The sequence below is a fragment of the Budorcas taxicolor genome, chromosome 5 (assembly GCF_023091745.1).
Source record: "Budorcas taxicolor isolate Tak-1 chromosome 5, Takin1.1, whole genome shotgun sequence".
Taxonomy (NCBI): Eukaryota; Metazoa; Chordata; class Mammalia; order Artiodactyla; family Bovidae; genus Budorcas; species Budorcas taxicolor.
Genome location: NC_068914.1, coordinates 29,805,266 through 29,824,851, shown reverse-complemented (window position 1 = coordinate 29,824,851; position 19,586 = coordinate 29,805,266). Strand labels below are relative to the sequence as shown.

General features: G+C 37.8%; 1 protein-coding gene across 1 annotated transcript in view; it reads right to left on the bottom strand.

Annotated features, from left to right (window-relative positions):
• The window catches only part of ANK3 (ankyrin 3), a 375,681-nt gene that overhangs the window by 55,422 nt on the left and 300,673 nt on the right, over positions 1–19,586 (bottom strand). The window contains exons 29-36 of the mRNA XM_052641329.1: positions 9,975–10,186; positions 8,166–8,373; positions 7,020–7,116; positions 6,171–6,399; positions 5,322–5,447; positions 4,450–4,572; positions 3,975–4,001; positions 2,828–2,909 (exon numbers count right to left, since the gene is read on the bottom strand). Of these exons, the coding sequence (XP_052497289.1) occupies positions 2,828–2,909; positions 3,975–4,001; positions 4,450–4,572; positions 5,322–5,447; positions 6,171–6,399; positions 7,020–7,116; positions 8,166–8,373; positions 9,975–10,186 (1,104 nt within the window). The remainder of the gene's footprint in view (positions 1–2,827; positions 2,910–3,974; positions 4,002–4,449; positions 4,573–5,321; positions 5,448–6,170; positions 6,400–7,019; positions 7,117–8,165; positions 8,374–9,974; positions 10,187–19,586) is intronic.

Sequence of the window (19,586 nt, the reverse complement as noted above, 5' to 3'; positions counted from 1 at the left end):
ATGGATTTAATACCAGCATCTTCTGGCAATGGGACAAGAAACATACAGATGAAGTCCACATACTCGCTGGGGGATGGCAAGCACACACCGAGTCCTCTCTATTTCTACAGTTCTAAGAAACAAACCAAGCTGGTCACAGAGGTTTGGAATGCCTGCCAAGGGTTAAGTTCTATGTCAAAGTTGAGTACAGTCTCGCTCCCAGAAAGCAGTGGTTCAGAATAAGAGTGAAACTCGCAGAGGAAACGAGAATCTGCTTCGTCTTTACGTTCCTCTTCATGCTGTACCCGTGACATTGCTACAATCCAGTCCTTGGGTTAGCAGCTACTCCCACAAGGGTGAGGATTTTCATTCCTAGTGTACATTTAGATTCAAACATTCAGAACACATCCTTTTCTAGGCTTACATATTATTCTAAAGAGAAGTGGAAGAACTAAGGAAAAACTCACCCATTCATTACCCCTCCTAGTCATAGTTCTCAATATTATATTGTTTAATTCTTTTGGGAACACCACACTGCAAATGGAAGGTTTAGGGATTCCTTCAATGCAGTGATTTGGGCTCAGTTCAATGTCTCAAGGAAGGACTTATTTTTATAACTACCAGAAACTGGCAGAGCATCTCTGTTTTACCACTTAAGTCTGGCTCCACTAAGCAGAGAAGTCTTCTGAACCACATCTATGGTTTTATGCTTTGCACAAAGCAGCCAAGTTACTGATTAGTTACATATTTTATGCTTTAATGATACATATTTTGAGATACCCTTTACAACAAAGGTCTTCCCTGGTGGCTCAGATGGTAAAGAATCCGCCTGTAATGTGGGAGACCTGGGTTTGATCCCTGGGTTGGGAAGATCCCCTAGAGAAGGAAATGGCTACCCACTCCAGTATTCTGGCCTGGAGAATTCCATGGACAGAGGAGCCTGGCAGAGGGTCCAAAGAGTTGGACACAACTGAGTGACTTTCACTCTTCACTTATGACAGGGAATTCTGGATGTCAAGCACTGAATTACACCAGAAACTTTTTTTTTTTTTTTTAGAGGTTGGATGGGTTGGGTAGTTGGAAATGATAGGGAACTATGGGAAAAATTGCATTCACTTTCTCTTCTAACACCAATTTAGGAGTCATAACATTTCCCTAGTTTTTCTTTTAGTCCTTTCTTACTCCTTCCCATTCTTCTGTCCACCATTATGCTCCCTCTCATAAAACAGAGACGAGAACCCTCTTCCTTCTATCAAAAGTCAAGGAAGACAAACTACATATACCTTCATGAAGCTAACTGAAAAGTAGCAACCGTTTCAGAAGTGGGAAAAATTCAATTGACGTTAGCACATGCACCTGACCTTACAACTCATATATTCCCCAAACACACACCTTAGGGCACAAAAATCAGATAGGAGATAGCTTGTCCAGAGGTAGCTGACCTCAAGTAGCTGGAGCCTGTCCAGTGCTTAAGGATGTGGCCTGGGAGTCCCAAACAGCCATGCCACAAAAGCCCTAGCTTTGAGGCAAAGTAGTATCTCAAGGAAAATGTCTATCCAGGAAATTTATACATACATCTAGTTAAACACACACACCTTCCCTGCTTTATAGCATAATGAGAGTTAATTTCAGCCCTTATGGTTTTGGAAAGATTTAGATAGTTGTACGAGAGGAAAAAAGATCTGGAAGAACATTCATGAGTGTGGTTGGGTTTCCTTTCTCTTATGCTCCCTGTTTTGTGTCTGAATGTAAGAGCTCTCCAGGGGACAGATTCCAGATTATGCTAAGACCACCTGAATGAAGTAGGGGAGTAGTTTCCTGCTGCACATTTAATATGTTATGTTGGCCCACAGAAGCAAGAATTCAGGAAAGATGGGGAAAAAACAGTTGTGGTTCTTACTGGTAAATGTCCAATCCTCCTTGAACTCAAGTAACTGTGAGTAATGGGAAACAGCCACAAATGATTCACTGATTTAAAAATAATGTTTGCATAAATCCTCCTCTGATGGTTAAAGTGGCACCATGCCACATCAGTCAAACATACACTTAGTTCCTGTTGGTGGAGAGGGTTATCTTGAGGGCTGTGATCACCAGAGGTGATAACCATAAGGAGGAGGGAAGGAGAGGGGAGGGAAGACAAAGGGAGAAAATGAACGAATATGACTAGATGAATCTATGCCTTGATACTTGCAAGCTAGTTAACACTGAACCAAAACATTTACTGAGAGAAGAAAAGGGTTTAACTGGTCTAGTAAAGCCCAACCTTAGAGCTGATATTTAATAAAGGGCAGAGGGAGGGAGGGAGTGGGAGGAATTAGAAATTAGTAAACAAATACTACCTCAGGAAGGTAGGAAAATCTAATTCCTGCCAACTGGGAAAAAAAGAATCAGGACTAAGCTAGAATGACCTACCTATATAAAGACAAATGAAATAATGACCAGAGTTACTTTATCATCTTTTATACTATCCGACATGTATGAAAATATTTTCTCTTTTTAGCATGGATTTAAACGAATCTTGGTATAGTATTATCTCCTAACATAGTTAGCAGCCAAAGTGAAATCAGGGTTTTCAAAGTCAAGTGATAGATGTTTCTAATTCTATTAAAAAAAAAAAAAAGCTAATGGCTTAAAAAAACTTTTAAAGCTATGATCTGGGGGTGTTTGTACCTTGTATCTCCAACTATGTACAAAATATTACTTAGATCTCATGATAAAATTTTCCTGTAGGCAGTTTTCTTTTGCCATTGAGTGTTCTTTCACATGACTCCAAAATTCTGTTTATATAGAAAAAATGTCTCTTCTTATAAAAATCCACATAGATTAGTAAATGTGTTAGGAAACTCACTCATTCCAGGCTCAGTCAAGTAGCTGTAGCGCTTACGTAAAGCTAATGATGCAAAACTCTGTCGTCGATCCGTTTTCTCGGTCTGGAAAAGAAAAAGATGAGAACGATTATGTTCCAGTTCCTTGTGACATTTTCATCATTTTGAAACATTTTGTAGAATGGCATGTCGATATCTTGTGTATCCTTATTTTCCTTCTTAACAGATTTTCTTAGGGAAATATTAGCTCCCCACTGTGATTCTACAGCCCCATCCCAGTATCTTAACCAAATAACTATCACTTAGCAAAATATAAGAGCACCAACACAGCAGACTACAGGCAACTACAAATAGAAGACGAGCGTTACAGAGACTTCTGATGCTGAGCAATAAATCCTCCCAACTTTGTTCATATTGAAAGCACATACATCACGATGTACACTCACTCTTTGTGAGTACATTCAAGGAAAAAGGCACACAAAGTTTATCATTCCGATTACTGCTATTGTTTCTGTATGATCATAGGCATAAAACATAGACGAGGAGATTACAAACAGGTTAATGGCTTTATTGAAGTAATGTTACTGAATCTTAAAGCTGCTGATTCTATTTAATATTACTGAGCTGTGAGTTTTAAAAATCCAATGATCTTATAACTTGGAGAAATAGTAGGAGATAACTTATGAAACTTAATTGAACAATTATACTCTTAAAAATGGCTAAGATAGATGTCTTTTAATAGAATATCAATATTTATCAATAGCCATTGAACACATATTTTATAGTATATAAAACACATAAAATGTCATATATTATCACCATCTTTGATTTAAAACTTATACAGTAGATACTAGGTGAAAATACACACAAATGTATATTTATACATGCCAGTCTATCACATTTAAAAATGCTAAACTAATAAACTTCAGTTTCTCTTTTTAAGTCATTAGCCGGATTTTAATTTTATTAAATGTACTGAAGTACTCTTCTGTATATGTGGAAGAATAAATTATTCTTTAAGAAAAAAATATGTATCCTTGACCTCATTTAAGCTAAGATCTGCAAAAAATATAATAGGTTTCCCACACTTCAGCCCTCTGTACCTCCTTTTATACAGATTCTGTTTCTAGTCTATCTCTGATAGAGTAAAAGCAGAAGTGTTCATATTACCTCATCATCTTGATCTGACTCTGTCTCCTTTTGGTCCCAAGATGCATTGCAGAGACAAGGAATATTATAATGGACAGCAGGGAAAAGAATATCAGGATATGAAAAGGACTGAATAGGGAGCACAAAATGCAAGCTGCTTTAGAAAGCAAAGTAAACCAAAAGAAGCCAACGAAAAATATCAAGAGCTACACATCCATGGCAAATTAATGTGTGACATTATTTGAAAGCAAAAAAAAAAAAAAAAAAAAATCTATGAACTACCAGCAGAAGCAGAAGCAATAAACAGAGGACTCCATTATACAAACCATAAGAATTTGACACCACAGTCACAAGACTTAGTCAATCTACACAAAGAGACTAATAAAACTTGAGTTTCAAAAGCTTTAATCATGTTACAAAGCATTCCTTAATTGCACACCAAGGGCCTACTTCTTCAAGACCAGGGGAAAAAAGTTAAACCAGTATTAAAAGATACCTTTTTATGTGCTGGCAGAGTGATGTTTAAGTTGCAGACAGCTGTTTGAGGCAGTCCTTTTGTTGTCTTTGGTTCTTTCAGAAAAGACAGACGGCCACAGGGCTCTTGGCTGGTGTCTCTAATCTAGAAGAATTAAGGTAGTTGACGGTTATATAAAGAGACTTTCCTGAGGATTCCTGTCTGTGTAAGAGTTAAGCATGTTTGTTTTATGGGACCCTTTGAGAGGCAGGAAAAGTAAAGGGAAAAGGTGATAACCATCTCATGTCAGCCAACGTAGTCACACTGAAACTTGGCAAGATTTAGAATGCCCAATCAATAGTCTAAACACAGGAATGTTGTATTGGCTTGTCTCATCCTGACAATCCAATAGTCTGAGTTGTATTCATTTTCTTCCTGTCCAATAATTTTTTTTCAAAGCCTCAGTTTTAACAATAACAGAAGCAAATAATAATAAAACAATTGCCCTATATCTTTTGGTTCTCTGAGGAGGAAGATGGTCTCTCCAGAATGTCCTGGGCTTGACCAGAAATAAAGATGAAATGAATCCTCAATCTGGATTTCACCCATTATTTGATTACTGAGCATTCCAGATATGATGTGTGTTATTGCTCTAGACTGCTTGAGCTTACAAACATTTATCTCAATATAAATGATCACTTAACTGTTTAAAAGGCAGAAACTCTTTTTACTAATTCTAAAGTTTTTCCTGGCTCAGAAGTACACTGACACAGAACTAGGACAAAAATATGATCTCATTCCTATGAATTAAAGCTTGGAGGGATATTTTAAACAGAATAAATCATTAGAATCTTATTTAATCTTTAAGAGTATTTAAAAAAAAATCCACAGGATCTCTCTTGAAGGTGATTTACCTTGATGGAAAATGGCAGTCTATTTTCTTTGAAAGCATAAAAATTAAAAACAAGTTGCTGTCCTCCTTTGGTAAGTGGGGCCAGGTTTCCATAACAATCAACATAAATAGGTTTTCCTTCAAGAACCTTTTAGAGTAAAAGAAATACATAATTTAATGTTCATTTAAATTGAGAGAGTTCTGAGATTTTAAGTCAATATAACATTAAGATTGATATGTTTCTATGTCACATTTGTCTTCTGATTGGGCAGTTACATCTATTTACCACAAAAATAATTACTGGTTCACAGTAACTGTGATTGGAAACTGTAACATGGACATGTAGGTGAATTATAGATTTATTCTCCCAATTTTAAACATATTTGAGAATGTGCCTGACATCAATCACTTATCCATAGAGTCTGAAAGTTGTTTTGGACTCTTGGATACTTATCTGATTACTGGTTTGAAAAGTGGAAAATCATGGTGATGTGTATAGACAGTGACTATGATAATAACTCAGGTAGCCATAGAAAACTTGTGATCATGACCTACATTTTAACCAACTAAAATAGTCTCAAAGATACTTAAAATTATTTAAGAGTCTTTGGTGGTGCCTTTTAACCAACTAAAATAGTGTCAAAGATATTTAAAATTATTTACGAGTCCTTGGTGGTGCATTTTAACCAACTAAAGTAGTCTCAAAGATACTTAAAATTATTTAAGAGTGAATCTGTATCAAAATTTTAAAACGAAAACTAAAATTAACAACGAACTTGAAATTTATAGTACGTGCTATATTATGACCTCAAAATGGAAAACTCCGTATCTGGAGAATGTTAATAGAATGAACTTGCTGAAAACAAGGTACCTCAATGTCTTTGCTTCTTGCAACTTCCTCAAAATTCTCTTGCTGCTCTAAAGTTTTATCCACTTTATCATCTGTCATGCAGAAACATCGCAGAGAGGATTCTACAGGATCATTCATTTTGGCAAAAACAACAAACTTGGCCATATATGGAACACATATTAATTCTCTGTACAGCTGTGTGGCTAACCCTACAGTTTCTAAAACTTGATGGCAGTCTGCAAGCCAAAATCTGAGGAAGACAAAAACAAAACAGTAACAAAAGTATAAAAATGAGATTTCAAAGCCAAATCTTGAAAAAATTTCCCATTTATAAAAAGTAGAGTATATAAAGGAACCAAACCAAAACATTACTTGTTCATTTAAACAAATAGCAAAGATGTTTACTGTGTTTATCAAACAAAGAAACCCTACATTTATTATTTGCTATGATTTTGCTAAGAAAATGCTAAGGAATTTTTTCCTCTATTTTCCTTTCCATAAAACTCTCCTTCCCATCTTACACATACCCATAATCAACCTTCCTTTCTACTGCTGTTTAAGAATTTATTACTTCATCTTGGAAGGAACAAGAATTTTATGGTAGAAAATGGGAAAGAAAGGAAATCTTATTAGTTTTTATGAATTGCTAAGACTTTCTACTGGAAGAAGCAAGGTTACCATCTTACAGCTTCCTGTGAGGACTGGATAAGATGACATCCAAGTGAATTTAAAATTTTTGGAGTTAGGCCCAACTTTACCATCAACATTTTAAAGAATAATCATACTGGTATTAAGCACAACATTTTTTTACTTTCCAAAAGGTAATAAAAAACAATTCCTAGTGCTTTTTGAAAGCCTTTATTTCCATACCTGGCTGAAACATTGGTTGTAAAAGAGACACAATCCTTTATAAATGTCAAAGGAGTAGTTCCTGTGATGTCTTCCCACTGAGCAGGTGATGTGCCCCCTGAGAGAACAACAGCAGATATATTGACTTTTTTATAGATATGCTCCTTGTAGAATTTTTATCATCATCCTGTTTTTTGTGTATAGCCAGTAACTTGTAAAACTCAAACACTTTCAATTAATGACATGCACTAAAGGTGGTTTTCCTCTCTACTTTCCTTTTACCAGCTTATAGTGATCTCCTTATAAGATAATATTAGATTAGAAAAAAAAATTACTTTTCTGTTTGTCTAGATACTAATGAATGGCGTAAACTTGGGGCATACAACTTCATTTTAAGCCACAATCTACAAGTGCAAAGATTTGTTGCTTCAGGTAGACAATATGATTTTTTAAAATACAACAATGGCAAGAACTATCAGAAAGTTAAGAGGAAGTCCATTTTATACTGCCTGAATCATTTAATTTTCCAGGCTAAAAAGGGAACCAGTCATTAAAATTATTCTTTAGAAAAAAACAAATGAGAAAACCTTTCTTAACCTTGGACGTTAAGTTAAACATGTTAGGTTAGTCAGATGATGTGTTAGCTCTGGATTCTGGGAGCTTACCATAAAAGATGCCTATCACCTAAACCCTGCATGTTTAGTCTCTTGGATCACACTTGTGAACAGAGTAGGTAAAAAGAATCATGTATTCACTGGGCTCTTCCCTACTCTTGGTCCTTTGTGGGAGCCTCTGTTTTCCCCAGAGCCCATCCGATTTCCTATAGCTTACAGGGTGTTTCTAGGTCAGTAACCGAAGTCACAGAGAGATTACTAGATGCTCCAATAAATTCAGTAATACTTCAATCACCTTTAAAAAGCTCTGTTATTAACACTAAACTTAAAAGCAGGAAAAATGGTATCACTGAATTTTAACGGTCATGCTATCAGCATCTTCAAGAAATAATTACAGGGATAATAGAGATGAGGTGATGAACAAGTAAAATGTATTTTTTTTTCTACTCTATTTATAATGTTGGTAGGGATGTTTAAAGGTTTTCTGTCTTCGTACAGAATCATTGCAAGTGCTATGGCAAAAACAGCAAGAACAGCAACAACTTAACCAAACCTGTAATGCTACAGAGAAGGCGCAGATTGGGTGTGGTATCTCCCTTGTACCCATTGGAGACGCCTTCTCCCGAGGCTGGGGGCACCGGAATGGTCATTGTGATAGGCTTATGGAATTTCCTTCTTCTTGGTTCCACAGTGACAATTGGGCTAAATGTTGCTTTGTTTCCAAGGATCTTTTTCACAATTTCATCTGGAACAGGCTGGGCCTAGAGAGAAGAGAGAGGACCTTAAATGAAGTTGGACATTTTTCTCTTATCAGAAAGTTGACTTTTTAGTTGAGGAGGAAAAGACCAAAAACAACAACCAAAAAATGTCTTACTTCTGCTGTTAACATTCTTGTATATGCCTGGTGATGGCCATATGTAGGGATTTCTGGTAGTTATATTTCTAAGAGCCAAACTCTGTTTGAGGTACACCTATGACCACCATTATAACGGAACTGCCACACCGTTTTCCAAAACGCTGGTTGCAGGACCACTTCTAATTCTCACCAGCAGGTGTGAGTGTTCTAGCTGTTCTGCGTATTTGCTGACACTTGGTACTGTCTGTCTTTTTAAAATGTTAGATGTTTTACTGAGTGAAGTTTAGCATATTTTAATATGTTTATTGGTATTTGGAAATGGAAGAGACTATAACCCCCCAGAACTTTTGTTATTTTAAAGAAAACTTATTAAAATTTTATGGGGCAAATAAAGAGTCTCTCTTATTCCTCCTTTCTGTTTCAGGAAAGAATGAATCAAATACAACGCTGTAGCAGGAACTAGTAACAGCTCGAGTATGTCCCCAACAGAACACAGGCCTGGGCTTGCACGAAAGAGAGGCGAATCGGATCTCAGGGCAGAGAAACCTCTCAGTCTAATCCGAAGGACAACAGACATTGAGTCGAGTATATTTTATATCTATGCAGGGCATTTAGTAAAATACTACAAAGGCAACTTATACTCATGTAAAAATGGACGTTTCCAGAGTTAAGTAACAAAAAGGCATACGAGATTGCAATGGATCTCAATTCTAGTCTAATAAGCCTAATTCTTCTTCTTTTTTTTTTTTTTTTTGTTTCTTTGCTATTTGGTAAAATATTCAATATGAGGGGACAGTTGAAGGGAACTTCATACTACTGAAATATAAGGTAGTCTCTTTAGGTCCAAATGCTTACTGAACTCTCAGTCAAATTATTAATTACTGTATTAAGTAACAAAACAAAGTTATTTCAGGTTATTTTCCTTATTCAATAGGAAAAAAAAAAGTTCCGGCTAGGTTCCAACAGAAATGAATAAACTCAAGAAAGACCATTCTTGCCAAGAGTTTCAGCCAGCTTTCCAAACCAAAACAGGTTCCAACTGGTTGGATAAAACCCAGCATTTATGATTTGCTGGAACTAAAATTTGAAAGCTTGCAAGTTTCACTATTGCTGATTTTTGTGATGTGCATATCATAAACCAAATGAAATATGGTTTGTTTCTTTAATGGTATATGTGCTGTTTGGTGCTTTGTTGCTCCACATTACTGAGACCAGTAATCTATGATAAAAAAAAAGATCTTTCATCTTTTTTTCTATCATACAAACAAAAAAAGATGTTTCAAGTGATACATCTAAACAGAAAAACCCTAAAATATGTACCTATTTTGATAAGCCTCTTAGCTAACTTTGTACTTTTTATTTAAAATAGATTGATGATTCCCCCAATGGCCCAATGCTGCAGTTAGCAATATATCATTAGGATGAGTCATGATAGCAGTTTTCAGAGCAGAACATGCTCACATGCTCTCTCTGTATACCAAGGAGAAAACTTTTTGTGAATATTACCTGGAGGCCTACTCGAATTCTTTTGGTTAAAGCACCCTCTGGGAAAGAAGCTTGGACAAGGGGCACAGTGGTGCTGCTCAGAATTCCACCTTCAGGACCAATCTGATTGCTTTCCTGCTTAATCCGTGAAACCACTGCAAAATACTGGGGGAAATCCTTAGTGATAATCCTGCAGATGCGCTTTTTCCCTAACTCCTCCAGGCTGTCAAGTTCTGAAAAGAAAAAATGAATGAAAAAGCCGTGAGAATAATGGCTACACAATACCTATCTACACAATACCTTGAGACAAACTGATGTGTAATTCTGACAGGTAAAATTATTTAGATTCAGTAGTCAAAACAGAGCTTTATGACATAGAGAAAATTATAGTGACCTTAAAATAATACTAAGCTTTGCAAAAATATTTTATAAAGCTATTCATATGCAGTATTTGTAGAAAAATATTTCTACTAAACAGGAATAAGCATTTTCAAAAACTGGCCTTTTGCCACAAATGGACAAATTTCTGCTCTTCAAGAAGAGATATGTTAATTCTGTAATTATTTATAATAATGCCCTCAACTGCCCAAAGAATGAGTCATAAATTAGAAGGGCCTCACAAGAAAGTAACTACCTCACTATGTATGAAAGACTCTGGAACTTTATTTGAAAATCTCTTAAAAATATTTTAAAATATTTGTTTTGATGTGGACTATTTTTCAAGTCTTTATTGAATTCGTTACAATATTCCTTCTGTTTTAGGTTTTGTTCTTTTGGCTGCAAGCATGTGGGATCTTAGCTGCCTGACCAGGGGCTGATCCTACACATCCTTCACTGGAAGGTGGATTCTTAATCACTGGAATGCCAGGGACGTCCCTAAAATATTTTTAAGTTACCCAAATTATCTGTATCATCACCACTATCTGTCTACTCATCAATGGCCTTCATCCATCAAGCTCAATTTACCTACAAGTGGACACATCTTCCCTTCTGTCTACCTGCAAACCTACTTCTTGCCCTGTAGTCCTAACTCTGGAAGACGGTTTGCTTTACACCTTGCCCAGTCCTCCCGTCTGCTGGCTTTGGCTGACTTTCCTTTGTACTTCATATCCAAAGATCAAAGTCCAGTTGGTTCTTTTTTGGAAATGGTATACTCTCCTGTCATCCCTTTGGTTCAGACCCTGTTTCAACCAGCTCTCTGACTCTTTGTGATCACATGGACTGTAGCCCACCAGGTTCCTCTCTGTCCATGGAATTTTCCAGGCAAGCATACTGGAGTGGGTTGCCATTTTCTACTTAGATTTTCCCAATCCAGGGATTGAACTCGTGTCTCTTGCATCTCCTGCACTGGCAGGTGGATTCTTTATCACTTGGTGCCACCTGGGAAACCCACATTACTGGTACCACCCCTTAACCATCTCCCTGTCTTCGCCTCCCCTTACTCCAGTCCACTTCCTACAGTGAAGCCAAATGGATTTCTTCCAAAAGCCCAGGTTTATGCAGAATTCTGATAGGTTTAATGAAAATAAATGATTTTAAACAACAAACAAAATAATATTTGAGACTAAAAAGAGTAGAAAAGTATTTTAGAAAAGATTTGTAAGGGGAAATTTATAAAATTTGCAAACTTATAAATATCACAATAAAACAGTTATATAAAGATACATTATTAAATATGTATAAGAAATATATAAGAATAGACAAGTAGGTCAGGGAGACAAAATAGAATCAAGAAATAGATTTACCTTCATATATGTGTACACATACACACATATATACATATATAGTATATATGTAAGTCTATATATATCTACTTTTATATATCTATTATGTATTTAGTATATTTAAATCAAAGTCATACATTTAAACTTTAATTCAGTCAGGAAAAGATGGTTTATTTAAAAGATGATATTGATATAACTGAAAATCTATTTGGAAGAACAAAGCTAAAGCTCAATCACTATATCTTACCATATATTAATAAAAATTCCCTTTGGACAAGAGACTTAAAAATTAAAATATCACCAGAAAAAAAATCAACAGTATCTTTTAGCCTTGGATAGGAGAAACTTTCATATTCAAAACTGGACACTCATACCTATGGCTGATTCATTTTCTGAATCATATTCATTGATATATGACAGAAATCAATAAAATATTGTAAAGCAATTATCCTCCAATTAAAAATAAAGTTTAAAAATGGACACTCAGAGGCCTAAAAGGCAGTTTTATAAAATTTAAATAACATTTATTTCCTAAAAAAAATTCTTTTAATTGGGATGTTAGTTTTTTCTTTAGGTAGTTTTTAACTTTATGTTAGTTTTTGCTGCACAGCAAAGTGAATCAGCTATATTAGATATATACCTCCTCCCTCGTGGACCTTCTTCCCATCCCAGTCATCTAGGTCACAACAGAGCACTGAGCTAAGCTCCTTGTAAAAGGCAGTTTGACTATATACAAATGTAAAGCTTTTTATGGCAAAAATAGTAAACGAATGACAAAAGGTAGGTTGGGAAAGGTAATAGCCACACGTAACAAATGAAGAACTAATATGCTCAATACTAATGGCAGCTACAAGTTGTTGACAAGATGACAGAGAAAGCAGCGCAAACTGGCGAAATGTTATAGACAGAAGATTCACAGAAAATGGCCAATAAACATATTAAAATACGCAATCTTCGTAATTTACATGGAAATACCAATTCAAACACAGTTCAACCTCTTGCTACACCCACCTCCAGGTAAGATTAAAAACCAATAATGTCAAGAGAAAATTGGGGGGAAACAGATGCTTTTAGTCATTGCTGGTGGGTGTGAATAGCAATAATCTTTTGATAGTGTAATTGGGCATCGTCTATTCAAAATGAAAATGCATCTATCCCTTGACCCAGCAATCCCATTTTCTGACCTTCTCTTATAAAGTGCAAATGAAAGTGAAGTCGCTCAGTCGTGTCTGACTCTTTGCAACCTCACGGACTGTAGCCTACCAGGCTCCTCCATCCGTGGGATTTTCAGGATATTCCAGGCAAGAATACTGCAGTGGGTTACCATTTCCTTCTCCAGGAGATCTTCCCAACCCAGGGATTGAACCCAGGTCTCCTGCATTGTAGGCAGACGCTTTATCGTCTGAGCCACCAGGGAAGACATTCTCTTATAAGCACAGGCAAAGCAGCATTGCTTGAATGACTAAAGCTTGGAAGAGCCTGTGTGCCCATCATCAGTAAGGGCACTGGTTTGATACATCAGTTCATCCACACTCTCACTCCCACAGCAAGTGGCTGGAAAATTCAGATCCATCCACTTACCAAGGATTTACTGAGAACACGCTGTGTGCTGGCACTGGTCTAGTCACCAGGGGTACAGCAGAGAGCAAACTAGTCATGGCCACAGGCAGATTACAGTCTAATGGGTGGAGGATCAGGAAACACCTCTCCGAGGAGGTGATGTTAGAGGTGAGCTGTGAGGGAAGGAGGGGGCCAGACAGGTAGTGATTGACATATGTGTAAAGTGAGGAAAGAAACAGGATGCTGAGCAATATGCATAGTATGATCCTTTTTAGAAGAAAAGCATAATCTATGCTGGTGTACTTTTATAAGAGAAATTTGCAGAAGAAACCTTCTACGCTGTTAGCACTGGGGACTGGAGTTGGAGGTGAAGTGAGGAGAGGGTGGGGAATAAGAGAGTGTTCCCTTTGGGTTTACATGCTGGGTGGTTTTAATTGCTATAAAATAAAGGGGAGATCCCTACACCTCGGGCAGGGGATTGGTTTTGTTTTGTTGTTTGCTACTCACAGAAACTTCCTTTCATTTCCCCCGATACCTACAGTACATGCCTACCATCGCTCCACTGTCAACACGTCTGCTTCCTCTATTAGACACAGGACTGAGATTATGGCATATTCTACATAGAAATGTGTAGAAAGGTAAAACAGATGGTTATGTAATTGGATCAGTGACATATTCTCATTTTACAGATTAACCACTACCAAGTTAACTGTTAACTAGGAGAGAAATAGGGTCAACTCAGATCAAAGATGAAACTGGAATCTTGGTCCAGCATTTGTTTTTTTAACCATCTCCTTCCTGTCTGCTCTATCAAAACCTAAATACTGAGTCTCTAGTGAAGAAAAAGAAAACAAAAGTAAATAATAATAATAATTTTAAAAGCCTACTATAGAAAAAAAGAGGAAGGAATCAAAGAGTTTGTTCAGGAAAATATTCCGGGCAAGTTTTCACCTATTCAGCACTTGACAGAGAATAAAAGTTTCCATTCAGAGCAGATATATTTCCTTTCCCATGATTTGGCTTATTTTAAAAAGTCTGAATTCCCAGAATTCATAAAGTCTGCTCCAACTGAGAAAGTTCTTATAGTTTGTTTCAATTGCTGTGCAACTCATCACCATCAGCTAAGTAGATTCTTTATTTCCTTATGTCTCAAAGCTATGATATGTCCTCCTTTAGAAATGGCTCAGGATTCCACATAGTGCAAGCAATTTACATGGACTCTGCCATGAAATTACACCCTTCAAACAAGACAGATGTCCTAAACTGAAATGTAACAAGTGTGTATCCTGTGAGTATTAAGTTTACTCCAATCAGTCTGGACCCACTGGAAGGAGCAAGGCATCTTTCTGGGGACTTATGATAATGTGAAGAAGCTGCTTGCGCTTGTGAGTGTTGTGGGTGTCTGCATGTACGTTTGTAAGGAGTTAGAGGAGCTTGGACAGCACGGAGATCAAACTAGTCAATTCTAAAGAAAATCAACCCTGAACACTCATCGGAAGCACTGATGCTGAAGCTGAAGCTCCAACACTTCGGCCACCTGATGCGAAGAGTCGACTCACTGGAAAACACCCTGATGCTGGGAAAGACTGAAGGCAAGAGGAGAAGAGAGAGGGCAGCAGAGGATGCGATGGTTGCATAGCATCACCGATTCAACGGACATGATCTTGGACAAACTCAGGGAGATAGCGAGGGACAAGGAAGCCTGGCATGCTGTGGTCCACGGGTTGCAAAGAGTTGGACACGATTTAGTGACTGAAAAACAACAAGGTAGAAACAGACGTTTTGCCCCTGGAAAAAAATGCAGTGGGTTTAGGAAGAACTGCCACTTTGTGTAATGGAGGTCACTGTATCACACTTAGGCCACATTACCTTGTGTGAAGCACTAAGGCAACTCCAAATAGGTGAGGTGTACCCATCAGATGCAGCAAATGAGTGGTAAATGGAGAAGCTGCATGCTCAATTTCTGACGTTTTTTAGGATTTGCCAGTGACTCAGGGACCCTCTGTGTTGTACTCAATCTCTTTTAAAGCTGTTAGCAATTCCTCTTGTCATCTAGCTCCCAGAGCAGTGTGCCCCCAAACTGGCCACATCAGAAGTAACAGTGTTATGTGTTCATAGCAGAGACTCCTAGGCTTCTGTAATGGAGATTCTGAGTTGGGAGCCCAGGGATGGACCCTGAAACTTCCCTACTCAACTCAGGTGACTTCATGACTTGACATAGTTGAGAAGCAAAGTCTTAGTAGACTCTTACCCTGTATCTGTCTTTAAGTATCCAGACCCCAAATTATTAAAAACATGACAACAGGATCCCATGAAAAACAAGGACATTTCAATATGAGAAGAGGTACTTATGGGGGAACAATAAATATCTATTAATTTTAAATGATTTTTAAAAGGATGTACTAAACCACTCCATAGCTATAGAATTAAAGGAGACAAGGGCATAAAAAGTATTAAGAGCTTCTTACTTTTCAGGATGATTCTAATGCCTGCACAATGAAAGGACCATGGAATCCCTCTCTTTTAATCCGTTACAAGTTTTTTTTCTTTTCCCCCCTCTCTCTTACATACACTGACATCAAAGGGAAAAGAGAGGTGAGTTCTGAAATAGGTTTGGCCAGGAGGAAGGTTAAAATTTACACTTACGGCATGTCTACCTTGTGGCAGGTCAATCACTGTTTTGCCCACATAGCATTTTGGTGAAGTAAGTGTCTGAAGTTCAGAGAGGTTAAGCGACTTGCCCAAATTAACTTAGCTGGTCTGCTTTAGAGCTAAGACCCAGGTGGGAGAAGGGACAAAACCAACCACTATTTAACACAGTGTCTTTGCAGGCTAGCTGGCACATGGGTTGCTGCTGCTGCTGCTGTTTAGTTACTAAGTCGTGCCCTACTCTTTGCAACCCCATGGACTGTAGACCACCAGGCTCCTCTGTCCACGGGATTTCCTAGGTAAGAATACTGGAGTGGCCGTGGGTTGCCATTTCATTCTCCAGGGCCTCTTCTTGACCTAGGAACCAAACCTGCATCTCCTGCTTGCCAGGCAGAGTCTCTGACACTGAACCACTGGTTAACAGTTGATAAATAAGTAGTGGATAGATAATGAGTAGTGAATAGATAATGATAAATGGATGAGTAGTGGATATCAGGGCTTTCCTGATAGCTCAGTTGGTAAAGAATCTGCCTGCAATGCAGGAGACCCCGGTTCAATTCCTGGGTTGGGAAGATCCCCTGGAGAAGGGATAGGCTACCCACTCTAGTATTCTTGGGCTTCCCTGTGGCTCAGCTGGTAAAGAATCTGCCTGCAATGCAGGAAACCTGGGTTCGATACCTGGGTTGGGAAGCTTCCCTGGAGAAGGGAAAGGCTACCCACTCTAGTATTCTGGTCTGGAGAATTCCATGGACTGTATAGTTCATGGGGTCACAAAGAATCAGACACAGCTGAGCGACTTTCATTTAGTGGATAGATAAGCAAATACCCTTATCCAAAAGATGACATGACTTCTTATTGGCTCACTCTAGAAGCAGAAAGCTCTGATGATGGTGGAATAGGAAATGGAAGCTAATGTTCTACAGCATTCTTGCCTTGCTGATGAATGACAAATTTCTTAAGTACCTTGTAACTCATTTAGTTTCCTTCTTGGTAAAAGGTGTGACAGCATTTTCTCTAAATGAGATTTTGCAACAGAGCAAGAAGGATCATAAAATGCTTTGCAAATATGAATGCTTATTAATGTCATAATGCAATGAATCATAAATAACAGAATTGAAATCACATTCCCACGAAATAAGTTTTTCGTAAAGCATTTAAACTATCACCTTGATCAGTTTGGCCTCACTCTTATATGCATGTCATAAATGTCTTGATAACTTGGTTAAATGAGTCCATGACTCTCTTTCCTGAATGGAATCTGTTTTCTAAAGGCTGTTTGTGATCTGCATGTTTGAGAGTGAATGCAGAAGAAATACAAGCTAAAGGTTTCACAAAGGATGATTTCTGTATCTGGGGTTTCATTTCTGGTCATGTGAATGTTCTCTTAGCTTGCTCTTCTAAGAATGGAGTATTTAATAATGAGTGGTGGGGAAAAATGGAGTCTTAGAATATCAGAATTCAAAAGGGCAGGCTAGCTAATATGGGTCTGTGGAAAGTTTTTGTAGACAGATATCTTAGGTTCAAATCCAGTTCTCAAACCAGTGAGCTTGGACTTTGGACAGATTCCTGAACTCTGAGCCCTATATTGCTTGTTTATAAGATCAGGATAAGAAATTTTCCTCTGCAATAGATATGACAAATAAATGATACAAAAACCACCAGCACAGTTCTGTTGACATAACTTAGGTTACATATTCTTTCCAAGGTCATACAACCTTGGAGATAGAGGAGAGCCATAGAGCCTGCCTGTGGCAGATCAAAGTTTGGATTTCTTTTAAAGAAAGGTAACACTATTTCTGTTTTGCATCTCTACAAGTGTATAAATCAGAACTGCTATCATTTTAATTTCATTCAGTTTTTAAGGGAAAATTTCCCAATAACAGAAAACTAAGTAGCAGATAAACTGGGGGAAATGAGGGAAATAGAAGATAAACTTATACTATTTAACTCTGGCTATAAAATTTGGTGGCTCAGACAGTAAAGAATCTGCCCAGGTTCAATCCCTGGGTTAGGAAGATCCCGTGGAGAAGGGAATGACTACCCACTCCAGTATTCTTGCCTGCAGAATTCCATGGATAGAAGACCCCATGCAGACGACTGTCTATGGAGTCACAGAGTCAGACATGACTGAGCAACTAATATATTTTTTTTCATAGAATATGGGGAGCAATAACACATTGTAATATACTCACTGAAATATTTCAGAAAATTATAGACATTCATTTCTTGGAACTAAAGTTCAGCTCCATCTGAACATGCAACTTTTGGAACTAGCCCTCTGTGAGGTTACAGGAAGAAACCCTCAAATTATAAACTTGACCCTTCTTCCTCAAAGAAAACATAGTAGGAACTTTTTCAATTTTTATTTTGGAAAAATTAGATTCATGGGAAGTTGCAAAGACCATACAGAAAGGTCCCATAATTTTAGTAATTTAACTCATTGAATTCTGGCATCTGCTATTCATCTGTCTGGATCAGCATTATTTCACACCAAGGTAGGGACCTTTGTTATTCAGATTTGCACAAGTAATTGAGGGCTAATGATGCAGAATGTCTGGAAACAATGACATATCTGTTTGTTTTCCCCTCCAGGTTTAGCAATCCCTGTAATTTCTAATGACCCTATATCTTGAAGTTAATTTTTAGAAAACTAATTTCTCATCATCACATGCCCTTTTCCTGCTTCCCAGACCTCCTGTCCTCATTTGTGGCATCTGTTTGTTTAGAAGTTGCTTTCTCTCTTAGGTGTGGGTCACTAAATTACTGAGGAAATGTATCACCAGGAGCGGCAGCACGAGCCTGGATAATAGTCATTCATTTCTTCATTCAGTCAACAAATTATGATGAAGAGACAACACTGCTAAGAGCTGTTACGTACATGGGGCATAATGACTGTCACCAGTCAGAGCCATTCTCTGCGCACATGAACTTTAGAGTCCACCATGAAGAGAGCAAAGTTCAAAGCTGCTTACAGAAGAAGACAGGCCAGGTGCCGTAGACTATTTACCAGTGGATCTAACTTGGACTGGGCTTTAGGGAATGCTTCCTGGAGGAAGAGAAGTGAGGGAGGGCATGTTTGGCCATGCTGGAATAATCAATCATTCTAAGGTTTTCTGCTATGACTGCAGAAGCCTCATATTCTTTGCATCTGCTTCTCCATGTTATTTTCTAGAAAAATATTCTTCCACATTAGATTACTTTTCTATTTATGTAAATAAAAAGCTTTTTAAGCAATTAGCCCCCTTACATAACTCTCCTCAACCCTTCTTTTAACCGTTGGTACTATATCCAGACAAGAAACAATGAATATAATCCTATCTTCAAAATCAGGATCAGATATAATGTCTTAAAGCTAAACACCGATCAGTAACGCAGCATGTGGCACAAACATGGAAGTGCACTGTGCTCTGAGGGACCTAGACCTGCGGTGTCTGCAAGTCGGCCTCATTCACACCAACACTGAAGGTAATGCAGGATATGGCCCTGTCTCTCGCACTCCTTCTGTGTTCCTGGAGGGCGCTGAGGCCCTCTGCCTGACATCTGTGACAGGATGTCTGATGTCATTTTTGGACCTAATAATGGTTCATTAAGACATGGAATTGCTAGCAAGTCCATTACATAGACGTGTATAAAACTTGGCATTGGTACTGCTCATCTGCTTTGGTCCTGTTTTCATTCCCTGACTAGCAGGGGTGATGGA